General features: G+C 37.8%; 2 protein-coding genes across 10 annotated transcripts in view; one reads left to right on the top strand and one right to left on the bottom strand.

Moving 5' to 3' along the window:
- Window positions 1–2,349, top strand: part of MAP3K19 (mitogen-activated protein kinase kinase kinase 19) — a 68,724-nt gene extending 66,375 nt beyond the window's left edge. For all 3 annotated transcript variants that reach the window (XM_082689283.1, XM_082689281.1, XM_082689282.1), the window contains one exon: window positions 1,921–2,349. In XM_082689283.1, coding sequence (XP_082545409.1) covers window positions 1,921–1,932 — 12 coding nt within the window. In that variant the 3' untranslated portion in view covers window positions 1,933–2,349. The remainder of the gene's footprint in view (window positions 1–1,920) is intronic.
- A 3,736-nt stretch (window positions 2,350–6,085) lies between these two features.
- Window positions 6,086–13,069, bottom strand: part of CCNT2 (cyclin T2) — a 40,415-nt gene continuing 33,431 nt past the window's right edge. For 4 of the 7 annotated variants that reach the window (XM_082689317.1, XM_082689316.1, XM_082689320.1 and 1 more), the window contains 2 exons: window positions 12,746–12,816; window positions 6,086–12,228 (listed from right to left, as the gene is read on the bottom strand). In XM_082689317.1, the coding sequence (XP_082545443.1) occupies window positions 10,801–12,228; window positions 12,746–12,816 (1,499 nt within the window). In that variant the 3' untranslated portion in view covers window positions 6,086–10,800. The remainder of the gene's footprint in view (window positions 12,229–12,745; window positions 12,817–13,069) is intronic. The other 3 variants (XR_014300275.1, XM_082689319.1, XM_082689318.1) reach the window with 1 other exon arrangement.

The raw sequence follows: 13,069 nt of genomic DNA, 5'->3' as shown, positions 1-13,069 counted from the left end.
AAGGAGGGGGTAGCGAATGCTTCAAATGCTACTGCCGAGATGAGAAGTAGGATGAACTCATCACATTTGGCAATGAGAAGATTATGGTTAATTATACGAGGGGAATTTCTATAGAGAGGAATGGGCCAAAAGGTAAGGATTTGGCATAATGCACATTGAAAAAAAAGTCACTAGGTTTGGCTATATTAAGGAAAGGATTTTTGGAGAGGAGAGATTTCTGTGTATTTTGAAGACAGGAGAAAGGGCCTCCAGAAGGGGAGGCTTTGTTTCAAAATAATTTATGGTCCCTCTATTTTTATGATCCTTTCCACCTGGGCTATTCTTGGTAGTTATCCCCTGCAACTGTCCCCCAACACCTGCCCTGCTCCCTGGTACCCACATTATCAAAAGATGGCCACTTTAGCCAAAATAATGTCTCTGGAATAGGTCATTGCAGGTAACTATCAACTGGCTCACTGCTTCATTGACTAATTTATTGGGAAAAGTTTAATTTGAGGAAAAATAACCTAAACCAAAATAGGACTAAATATATGTCTCCCGTTGCTTTATGCTCACCTGAGTGCCCCAAATGGGATTATTTCAATTAATCACCAAAACACATTTAAATGTCTCCTTGTTTGTTTTAGAAGTTTTTATTTACTTATTTGAGAAAGAGAGAGAGAGAAAGAGCGAGTGAGCAAGAGCACAAGCGGGGGAGGGGCAGAGGACAAGGGAAATGCCGGCAGGGAGCCCAGCTCCAGGCTTGGTCCCAGGACCCAAGGACATGACCCGAGTGAAGGCGGATGCTTAACCGACCGAACTACTGAGGCATCCCTAAATGTTTACTTCCTAAAGGCTTAAAAAAAAAAAGATTTTAGATTTTATTTATTTGGGGGGGGGGAGGGTGAGGGGCGGAGAGAGAGAATCTCAACCAGACTTCCCATTCAGCGCAGAGCCCAACACACGGCTCCATCTCATGACCCTGAGAACATAACCTGAGCCCAAATTAAGAGTTGGACGCTTAACCAACTGAGCCAGGCACCCTCTTACAGGCTTTTCAATTCTGGATTCCAATGCCTCTAAATTTTAGAAGTAAATTTAATGCTAGTTAAAAGTGCTTTAAACTGTACATCTGAAAGTGTGGCTTTTCCTGTGTATAAATTACACCTCAAACGGAACAAAGAAGTACAACTAGGAAGCAACGCCCAGTTTTTAATCATAATAGCGACTACTTTTTAGACTATCACTATGTGCCAGACACTGTTTAAAACCTGTTTATACATTATTTAATTCTCCCAGTGAGTTAGGTGTAACTGTTATCCCTGTTTTAATGATGAATTTGTGTCCCTGACCTAAGCTCACATAGCTAAAATCTTATATGGAAGCAAATCTGTTTGGCCAAGATTGTACATCCATTTTTATTTAAAAAATTTTTTAAAAACATTTATTTTAGAGAAGCATTGTGCACACAAGTGGTGTGGGTGGGGCGGGGCAGAGGGAGAGGGAGAGAGAGAATCCTTAAGCAAACTCCCCACTAAGCACAGAGTCTGACCCAGGGCTCAGTCCCAGGACCCAGAGATCATGACCTGAGCCAAAATCAAGTTAGTTATTTAACCAACTGAACTACCCAGGTACCCTTCTACTTCCATTTTTAAAGTTGGCATTTTGGGGCACCAAAGTGGCTCAGTAGGTTAAAGCCTCTGCTTTCCGCTCAGGTTATGATCCCAGGGTCCTAGGCTCGAGTCCCACATCAGGCTCTCTGCTCAGCAGGGAGCCTGCTTCCCTCCCTCTCTCTCTGCTTGCCTCTCTGCCTATTGTGATTTCTGTCAAATAAATAAATAAAATCTTTTAAAAAAAAATAAAATTGGCATTTTGAGTCAAGTACATCCAGTTGGGAGGCACTTATGGGGTGCTGTTTCTAAATTGTTTTTCCCTTCCTAGGGACCAGCATGAGCGACCTTCTGCTGCCCAGCTCCTGAAGCACTCCTTCTTGATGAGAAATCACTGAATGTACATCAACTTCTCCCTCCAGTTCCATTATAGGCACTCTGTGATTGCTTCATTGTGGGAATGATGGTTAAGGGACCTTTGTTTTCTTACTGTTAAGTCCCATCAACCCAATTTAACCAGATCCTGCAGTGTTGCTAACTAAAAAGTTTGTTACATATTAGTCTCTTCACGCTTCAGGCATGGTTACACATGTATATGGGAAAATTTTCATCGGTAACAACAAAAAACCTATTCCAGTGTTTACAGCTTGACTGTCCAGGAATAACCACCTCTATTGCTATATAGGATTTTACCTTTTATTTTTGGCTTGTCAACTTTAATGTCCTTAACTTAAAATAAATTGTAAAAACAAAAAGAAAAGTGTTTGTTTTGACTTGGTGGGTAAAAACTTTTATTTCTTGGAAAGGAAACTACAGGAAGGTGAGAAATGAAAAACAAGAGACGCTAGGTTTACTTTGGCAGCAATTTTAATCTGGCAGACTATAGGGGCCTCAAAGCTAACAGGAAGAGCTAAGGGCCTTGGCATTTCATTATCAGAGGGTCCCCTAACTCCAAAGTTTCTCCCTAAAAGAACCTGTATTGTTCAAGGTGACTCCATAGGCCTCAGGCTGCTTTCCCTGTAATTTACAGTATGACTTAAAGATTTCACTTATTTGTAGGGTGAATTAGGTCACGGCACATCTAGAACTACATAAACCTAAGCCTGCTAGTATGACAATAGCTAGATCTGATCAAGGGGAGTGGAACTGAAGCCCAATACCAGGATTCTGAGATCATGACCTGAACCAAAATCAAGCCAGCCGCCCAATTTACTGAGTCACTGAGGTACCCCTGAAATCAATCATCATTTCCATTTCTAGAACATTGAAAAAACCTCACCAGAAAAAGTGGACAAATGGTCAGAATTATTACAAGGCCTTGTTTTATGTTGGTAGAAGCATTGTTGATAAGGCTTCTACTGCCCTGACTCCGCTCATCTAAATTTCACTGACATCTATTGTTTTGAGCTAGTTCTACGGAATCTTTCTCTTGGCCACTATCACTTCAAAAGTGGCACAATTACAAATTAACTTCAGGTGTATTCCAACACCGGTTGTCAGACTTTGTCAAAATCAAGCTGGTTCTTCCTAAGTTTTTGAGAAATAACTGAAATCTAGCCAAACTGAGATAAAAAATTTTACTTTAGCTAACATGTTTAGATACATCTTTGTGGATACACCTTCCCTGTCTCCAATGTGTACAGTTCTTTTTCTCATATTTGATGGTAATCTGAGAGATACATCCCTCACTTACTTGTGTATCAGCATAACCTGACAAAATAAAGTATCGTTTTGTTAAAGTGCTTTTTAAAAAATTTTAATTGGGCTCTTAAGCATTCTTTAAAATCTGGGTAGTTTTTCTTAATTTTTTTTTTTTAAGATTTTGTTTATTTGATAGAGAGATACAGCAAGAGGGAACACACGCAGGGGGAGTGAGAGAGGAAGCAAGCCTCTCGAGGAGCAGGGAGCCCAAGGTGGGGCTCGAGACCCCGGGATCATTACCTCAACTGGAAGTAGATGCTTAACAACTGAGCCACCCAGGCGACCCTAAAATCCTGGTGGTTTTATCTGATTTAGGAGCAGAGAAACTACCTAAGGGAAAGACTAGGGAAAACAGCATACTCTACACATGGGTATCGCAGCAATGGACACATGAGGTTGGTGTTAACAACTCTAACTCTCTTCTGTCTATAGAATACTGAACACTACTTGGGAACATTAAACAGAACCTTCAAAAATTTTGTGTTTTAAGTAGGTGACCCTTGACAAAACAGAGGTCAGTTGTTTTGTTACTCATTGTGTTTAAGACAGGCATTCTGCTCTTATCATTGCCCAGCTGCTGCTCCCTTTTTATCTTCCTTTGGGAGGAGGAGCTTCTGAGAGGGGATGGGGAATGCAGATAAGTGGTGGCTGGAAGTACTAGCATTTACTGAGCTCGTAATATAAAAAAGCACCTCATTTAATTCTCTTGTTTAGGTTGGTAGTATTACTCTCACTGTATTAATGAGTGATAGGGTTGAGAGCTAAGTGACTTTCTCAAGGCCATCTGACTGGTAGGTGGAAGTTGGGACCGTCACTCAGTAATTTGTGTGACTTTACAGCCTGCTGCCTCTCAGATGTGTGCTTTATAAGTAAAATTACATTGTTAGGTTTTACCCAAACAAAACCCCACTGGGACGCTTATTAAATTAAATTCCACCAGTCCAGTTAGTGACTTTGAATGGTGTGAAAAGTTTTTCCTTTTTCACTTAACAACAGCTCCCTTTTTACCACGCGCAATGCCTGTTTTTAATTATATTCAAAGGTACACTTCATTATGTACTGAATCTGCCTGTATGCTCCACCAAAGGAAATCTAACTCCCCACAGTAGTTCCAATGCCACAGCACTTCCCTAACTTGAACCCACTTTAGACTTTGTATGGCAGACATTTCCCAGTGCCTGGGTGAAGAGAGCTGCCAGAGTGGAAAAGAGTATGGGACTAGGGTGTACAAGATTCCATCATCCACCTCCTCCAGCAGGACTGCTACAGCAGTCCATTCTATACTGGAAAGAAGAGCTCCAAGATAAAAACCTCTAAATCTGCTCAATGAGCAGTCAAAACCCCCCATCACCTACCAGTTCATCTTTATTTCTCCTACGTGTTGCACTTGCCAGTGTTAATTCAGCTTGAAGCCACTATGTAGAAACTTGCATTTAAAAGAGCTTTTCAGGAAATTGTCAACACGGAAGTACTCAATGTAGGCAGTTCCTACCTTCACTGGTGATCAGTACAATTAACAAGAGAAAGAGTGGAAAAAACTCCACTAGCAAACAATTCTGAAGAAAATATCAAATACTTTGTCCTACTGCAAACACTTCTCACACCTGTGCAAAACTATGGCTGAATTCATCCGTAGAGTAATTGCTCTTAAAGGATTATGACTTGAAAGACTAAAACAAAACCAGAACCAAAAACTGATCTGGGGTATATGCCCTGACACCTGTAAGGTCCAAAAGCTCTTAACTTCCATGGTAATAAAAGTAAAAACCCTTTCATCAGTGAGGCTCTCCACTGCTTTGGGAGGTACTACTGGGGAGAGGGAACAAGGTAGTTCATGCAGCAGAGCGATAACAAAAATGTACAATTGTTTTCATTATATTGAGAACAGCAGGGCAAAAAAAGAGGGAAGAAACGAGTAGGATGGATTACAAAACAGAATTACTAACTTTGGTTAAGTGGAACTGACAGACTTTGTAATGTTCCTAAATAAAGCTTTATTATTTGCTAACACAACATGCCCTTATTGGTGTTATCAACAGAAGATGAAGACAACTCTCTTGTAATTGATTTCAAAACATTTATTTTACATTTAGGCTTAAGATGCATTTTAGAGAAAGCAACTTTTCTATCCTAATTTTATTTTACTTAAGCCACTGCATGGCTTCAATTTTCTTTCAAGTGGAAGGTATGGGCAAATCGGTGGAGAAGGCAAGGGGTTAGAGAGAGCAGCAATAATAAAGAAGTTTATGATTAAATATTTTTTCATGAATAATTCCCCTCTCAGATAATCGCAATTTCTCTTTGCTTTTTGGGGGAGGTGATGCAACAGTTTAACCAAGAAAATCCCAAAGTATGAATTAGAATGAATAACTTAAATTCTGGAAAACAGTAGGCATGCAGTTTAATACACATCCAAGTTTAATGCCCCTGGACTGGGTTTCATCATTCCCTCTAATAGCTAGAGTGTACCTCTATCAAGAATCTCGTTAATGCCATCTATTCTACTTAGCCTTCCCTGATCGTTCAAACCTTAAACCTCACAACCCTATGAATATGTACATTCTGTAGGTAAGATAAGGCACAAAGTCAAGTAATTCACCCAAGAACATCAGCTACCAAGTGGTGGGTTTGAGAGTAGAATACAGACAATCTGAATGAACTCAAAAGCCACACTCTGTGAAGATTTATGAAGTTACTCAGATAAAGAGAAACACATTAAGACCTTATTTCCTGTATTTCCCAGGGCCTGAAAGTTACTTCTGATTCACATTAACAACACATATTAGAATCTTGGATTTACATTTTCAATAAACAAATTTTATTAATAATTCCTCGTAACAGATACTGCACTGAAATTCAGTAACTAATCAAATTCATGCCACACACACACACACGTTCCGATTTTGGATTTTCTATCAGCAAACATCCTATTCAATAGTCCTTGAGGGTTCTGAGTATATTCAGAAAACAAAATCCTAATCATTGCAGACAACAAATGAGTCAGGTGAAGTTTGTCAAACCAAGTGAAGCTGCTGGAAAAACACACCTTAAAATTAAGAATGTACTCATTATTAAACAACAGGCAAATCAAACCAACTACTAAACAGGTTTTAAGTGCGGCTTCCTCCCAAAAGTTGGAAATAAGGGAAATTAGCCCTCAGAATTTCCTTTGGGGTTAAAGGATCACAGTGAATGGGTAAACTCACCTTTATGAAAACAGAATTACTCCTAGCCATACAACCTTCAATGTACCTTGCTTATCAGCCTATTCTAAAGAACCTGTCAGGCAAAAATAGATACTAGTAAAATTATATGGAAGAGAAAAAGAGGAGTCACAGAAGCAAAAGCTGGCTTTGCCCAAAGTGTCATTGTGGAATAAAAAAAATGGATGCATTGTCAATCAGACTAAAACACTGAGCATTCTAGACCCACTGGCAAGATCATCTCAACTACAAAGGCAAACTTCCCTTATAAAACAAGCTCACTTCTAATCTGGTTTACAGCAATCAAATTTCAGATATTTGAGTAACTGTAATTCTCAAATTAGTTGCTATTATAACTTGGGAGGGCAGAAGACAGAATGTGCTGTTTTCCAATGCAGAGATCCCAATCTAAATCAGCCTACCATAAATAAATACAAGGGCACACAAGATTATCAAGTATCATTCTGTGAGCTAGTTAACACAAGTTTCCTGATGCGAGATTCACTGATCTTTCATTTGGGTAAATACAGTTAGTGAATCCTAATGGCTCCCAAGAAAGCCTCTTGAGCAAGAGCTTGCTAAATCAAAGATTCTTCACAAGAGCTCTCAAATTTTTCTCAGCAGAGATCTTAAGTCACCCAGCAATTTAAGCCTAGTAGTAGCTAAGAAATAACTTCTTACTGTTTAGATAAAATTTGAAAATGGTGATACTTTGAGAATATAACTGTCTTCCTTTAGCTACTATCATGTTAAAACAAAACAAAACCCTCCTTATTTCCACAGTGAATGCAAAATACCCTAACATATCTAATTCACCCAAGATACTTCTACAGTACACAAGTCATACATAAGTATGCAGTGGTTTATTTCTAAGGCTGGTTAAGGAATAAAACCCATCAATTTAAATACTCAAATATAACTGAAAAATGTGCTTAAAATGCTAGGAAAGGCAATTGGTAACTAACAAAAACATTCAAAACTTGGTTCTCTGAAGTCATGGAAGACAGACCAAAATAAGATAAGGTAGTCTACCTAATTATAATCTGTTGGTACAAAGTCATGCAAGCACCTCTCATGACATTCCACATGAAACCACTGATGTTATCATGGTAGAAATCTGGAGTCAACAACTCTAACCAGAATGCACCTGCACAGAGAAAAATCAAGATGCACCTGTAACTGCTTTCAAAGACAAACCTAAGAAATGAACCTCAGGTCCAACAACAAAAAGGAATTGGGACATTTTGCAAGGTTTTATCACTAAAGGATACTATCTCCAGTTTGGTACAGCAGGCCTCCAAGAATGTTTCAGTGAAAAAAACACTCTTTCTGCTTTTTGGTTCTGAAAACATATTGTTAAGTAGCTAAGGCATATATTTAGGGGGCACAGCTCAATATTGGAAAACTATGTAAAGAGGTAGAAGTAAAGCCTTTCTATGCAATGTACTTCTGCATAAAGGTAACAAAGCTATGATCTAGGGAAAACACAACTGAAAAATGAATCACTCTTTTAAAGGATTTTTAAAGATAATGCTTTTTAATATTTCAAATATTTAAAAAAAATCTCATCAAAAATGTAAATCACCTTAACAGTACTTTGCACATGTGGAATTTCATACCTAAATTTGATGTACTATTTTGGTTTATTTATGGCTACTTACAAGAAGACTCAAAAATAATGTCCATTCATTGGAGTCTTTTTCTTTGGTTGAGCCTATTGGGAACAGGCCGATGAACTATTTTATGCAAATGAGATGGGGAAAGCAAATTAATGGTAGTATGAGTAATAGGGGTTTTTCACTTACTGAAAATGAAACGTAAAAGGATTTTCATATTCATCCCCATGGTGGTTTTAGAACCTATAATCCTGTTCAGAGGTTAAAGAGTTTGAATAGCTCACACAATCCTGTACAAATTACAACTGGCTGCCCTTTAATAAATAAAGTCATTGTAAAGAATTACATTTACAGAGTGAAAAGTGAATACATAGCATTTCAAATTCAATTTTGGAAGTACTAATAAGTACTGACCCATAACAATATATACTAGCTACCTTTTAAACTGTCCATCATTAGCACCAATAAAGATTCAACAAAATTACCTTTATTCCCACATCTCAAAACAACTCTTCAAATTCTTAGTGAAGTTTAAGTATAGTCACAGACCTTAAATATTCACATTGTTTTCTATGTTATACTGAAAATAAGTTCACTACTTTGGATATTCTTTACAAAATCTTATTAAAATTCCTGGTATTATCATCCCCAATTATACAGTAGCACGACCACCCTATGTCGTTTCACATGATAGCTCCTTAGAGGTTTCACATCTAAATTACCAAGAACAAAACCCTTCCCCGCCCTCATCTTGCACTCAGCTTAATTCTATACTAGTCCTCGGATTATGTACCACTGTAAAAGTATAACTGTATCAAAATTACCATGTTTATGGATACAATAATATGCCATACAGAGCAACAAAGTTACATGTAATGACAAAGATTACTAAAGTTATGTAAGACAAAGAACAAATGTTAGGACATGCTACCTAGGCAAAGTCCCTAGAAAGAGGCTCCTAGTATCCTAAGTTCAAATAACATTGACAAAATAATGAACAGTTATCTTAAAAAAAAATTATAAAGCTACTGGCAAATTAGGTAATCGCTAAATAAAGGTAGAGTACGAGATTAAACTCTCTAATATTTACAACTGCAACATACTTGAGTAAAATTACAATTGTGCACATATCAGTGGCTTTGTAACAAAAATAATTCATATACATAGAAGAAAAAATTAAGACAGTTTTCAGTTCAATGAAAGTTGAATTCACCCCATCTAAAGACACTCAACAGCTCAAAGATTTACCACAGAATAAATTCAAGATTAGCTGATAAACCGGAGCCACATTACTGGTGTTTAAGACAGATTTTAAACAAGTTAAAGTCTATTGTTTGTTCAGAAGTTAGATGACTGTGCAAACTTGACCTCAACAGGAATATTCTGAGATGTGCAAACAAATGTAAAACCTCCACTAGTTTACTTGGAGGCTAACCCCTTTTTCTCACAGAGCTTCCTGAAAACAACCATAAGCTATAAATACAGGTACAATGCACAGTCAGTGATCTTTTCTTTTTATTTATTTTTAGAATATAAAAGAACTGAGAGACAACAGGTTTAATTTCATTTCTATAAGGAAGACTGCATTTACCTGAAAAAGAAATATGGCATCACACACAAACACACTTCATGGAAGGAGTATGTTTAAGAATATGGTGTCATTCTGAACACTAATGGAAAAGCAATCCCTGTTTACTGTTAAAATATGTAGTGTTAAAGTTCCTTATTAAGAAAAAACCTACTAATTCTTCACTATATAAGTTTTGTGGATTTAGTTTCAAATCACAGTAATCTACATAACCATTATTACAGCTCTGTGTTTATAGTACTGCAACAAGCCAACAAACATTTCAAATGCACTTCACATCAAGAGTATGTAAACTTTATTTTTTCCTCTTCAAGCCTTCAGAAAATTAGGGGCTATTTCAGCAGCCAACCTGGTCAGAAGCTCTGAAGGCAAAAGTTCAGTGCCTCACAGTGTAAATAAATGACCATCTGTGGCACTGCATATCCATCTGGTAGTGAAGTGTCCCCCCCTTCAGTGGCTTCCAGTAAGGCCTAGAGTTTAAGGTTAACATGAAAAAGTGCCACCTTTGTTTTAGATTAGTGATGGACTCTGACAAGATAAAATAAAGTTATATTGTTATACTTACAAGCAGCTCCAATCCTGAGTATTTATGGTAATATCTAAACATACAAAAATGTATGTACATTTTTCTCCACTTTCTTGTAAACAGTTGTCAGTATACTGTTTTATCCCTTTATCATTGAAACATGCAAATCATACATACAAGTATAAATACACAAAAGAAAACAATTTACACTCATTCAAAAGCCAAGCAACAACAAAAAATAGCTACAGTATTCAAATTATAAATAATGAATGCTTGAGGCATCTTATATTCCTAGAAGCAGCCAGCCATTCATCCTAATGTTCTTAGCTGCAATTGTAGAAATACTGAGTTTTGCACCTTCCATGCTTTTACAGTATTTATAACACTATCATATGTGGAGATAAAGACTTGTTTACTATCATCTCTTCTTTTCAGAATGAAGAATAAAGCAGCACTTACAAATATTGATGCAGTGGCAGCAATAGCAGGTGTTACCACTGCTAGATCAGGAGGAAATTTTCCATTCTAACAATTTTTAAATTAAAAAAGTAAAGGAAAAATTGACCTAAACAAATGATTACATGTTCATTCCTTGGGCACTTAACAGCGAGTCCAGCATGTCGAATGTGTCTTTGTAGTCCATATGCTGGCTGTTTGTACTGTACTCGTGATTGACATCAGGACCGTTGGTCTCCACTGGCTTCTTGTCCAGTTTCACGAGGGTGCTGAGATGTCCGTAGCCCACCTGGTATGTGACAGGGGGAGGAGGGGGTAAGGGATGGTTAAAAACAGAGTTGTGAGAGGATATATACTGCTTAACAGAGGAGGAAGAACTAGATGAACTACCTGAACTTTTGGAACTTTTGCTCATTTTGGAGTGATGGTTGTGAGATGCATCATTGACATGCAGCTTCTTCCTCGAAGAGCTGGAACTAGAAGAAATGCCATCACTGCTCAGGCCGACAGGACTCCTCAGAACAGTGGGCGGTATTCCATCAGCACTGTGTTTACTGCCACCGCTGCTGCTGCCACTGTGTGAGTGGGAATGCTTGTGACTGCTGAGGTGGTGGCGGTTTGAGGGATGGTCCTTGTGCTTCTCCTTATGGTCTCTGCTAATATGTGGGCTCGAATGCTTGCTCTTCCCACTGCCCTCATCAGAAGAGCTGTGTCTTTCTGAGGAAGAAACTTTTATTTTCATTTTCAGTTCTTCTTTACTAGCACTCTTATCAGTGGGTGGTATTGGAATCCGTAATTTCAGCGATCCACTCTTTTCCTTCTTATCTGCCGTGTATTTTTCAGGTTTTTCAGTACTTGTGATGGGAATTTTCATTTTAATGGGAGAAGTGACAGAACTGCTGCTGGCTGACTGTGACTGCACATGTTTGTGTTGCTGTTCTACTTGGGCAGCTATATAATGATCTCTTACATCCAGATCAAGGGTTTCTAGCTTACGTTTTTCTCTATATTTATCTAAAGACATTTTCTGAGGAATTACTCCAGGAGTAGCAGAAATTGGCCCATGGTGTTTACTGCTCCCTGCTTTATGAGTATATTCTTGCTTCATGGATGAATGATCGGAAATTTTGTCAGGTCTGTGATGTAATCCTGAATGCATTGATATGGAAGGTCCTTGCTGGAAGTTGATGTTGTATTGAGTACCAGACAAAGATGTCTCTTGTTTCTGTGAATACATCTGTTCTGTCCGTGCTGACTCTTGATGTTGAGGCCATTCTTGGTGTGACGACAAACTGTAGGAGGTACTTGGCATTCCTGTTGCTAGCATTGACAAATTATCAGATGTATGGCTGTCCTGAACAGAAATATTTCCTGAATTTAGAGGTACTGGTGCAGGGAATGCTGATGTAGATGGTTTCTGAAAACTTGGGTTTGTAGGCACACCAGTAACACTATCTACTAAAATGGAATTCTGGACCAAAGATGAACCAAGAAGTGGAGTTTCTGAAACTTGTCCATCTACTTTTGGTTTCTTAGCTGCCTGATTAGCCTATTTAAATAAAACACAAAAGAAGCAATGACAGCAAAGGAATTTAATACAAATTTCCTTACTTTATAAAAATCTATGTTAAACATATGCAAACAAAATCACCTGAGGTTTAAGGCTTTTTGTTGCCAGTAAATAAATGTCTCACTTAGAGGCACAGAAGGCTATAAAAAGTGGAAACCACTGGTTTTGGAGTTAGATATAGGTTAAATCCTGGCCCAGCATTTGCGAAAGTAATTTAACTTGTCCAGGCTTTAGTTTGCCCATTTGAAAAATAAGGAGAATATTTCCATTATAATCACCGTGAAATTAAACACAAAATTTATAAAGTACTTAATTAACAAAGTCCACTGGACACAGCAGCTGAATAAACTATGAGGGTATGCAGCTTACGATACACTGTAATTATTTAGGAATACTGGAAATAAGAATATTTAACCAAAAATTCAAACTGGTCAGCTATGTAATCGTTAGATAAGCAACAAACTGATATTCTATTAAACCCTGCCAATTCTCTTACCCTCCAGTTTCGAATCCTCTTCAACCTATTAGGTGTTTTCTCCAATATTTGTAGAAACTCATGTGTTAGCTCTAAAAATAAAATTTAAATTTAAAGCTTAGAAGGTGTCTTTAGGATTCATATTTCTCTCAAGTGGGCAATATTAAAAAGGGGCCTCAAGAGTTCATCTACTTCACTGTCACCCTTCTATTCAATCTTCAGCAAATATAGTAGACATAGATCTGAACTGCTATTTTCAAAGATTAATCCCTTAAAAAAAAAAAATCACTCTCCCCACACCCCCATGCTTAGAATCTCTGGAAACTTTAGTAGCATTAAAAAAAC

The sequence above is a fragment of the Mustela nivalis genome, assembly GCF_964662115.1.
Source record: "Mustela nivalis genome assembly, chromosome: 11".
In the NCBI taxonomy this organism is placed as follows: Eukaryota; Metazoa; Chordata; class Mammalia; order Carnivora; family Mustelidae; genus Mustela; species Mustela nivalis.
Note: the sequence above shows the minus strand (reverse complement) of the source record. Positions and strands in the feature narration are given on the sequence as shown.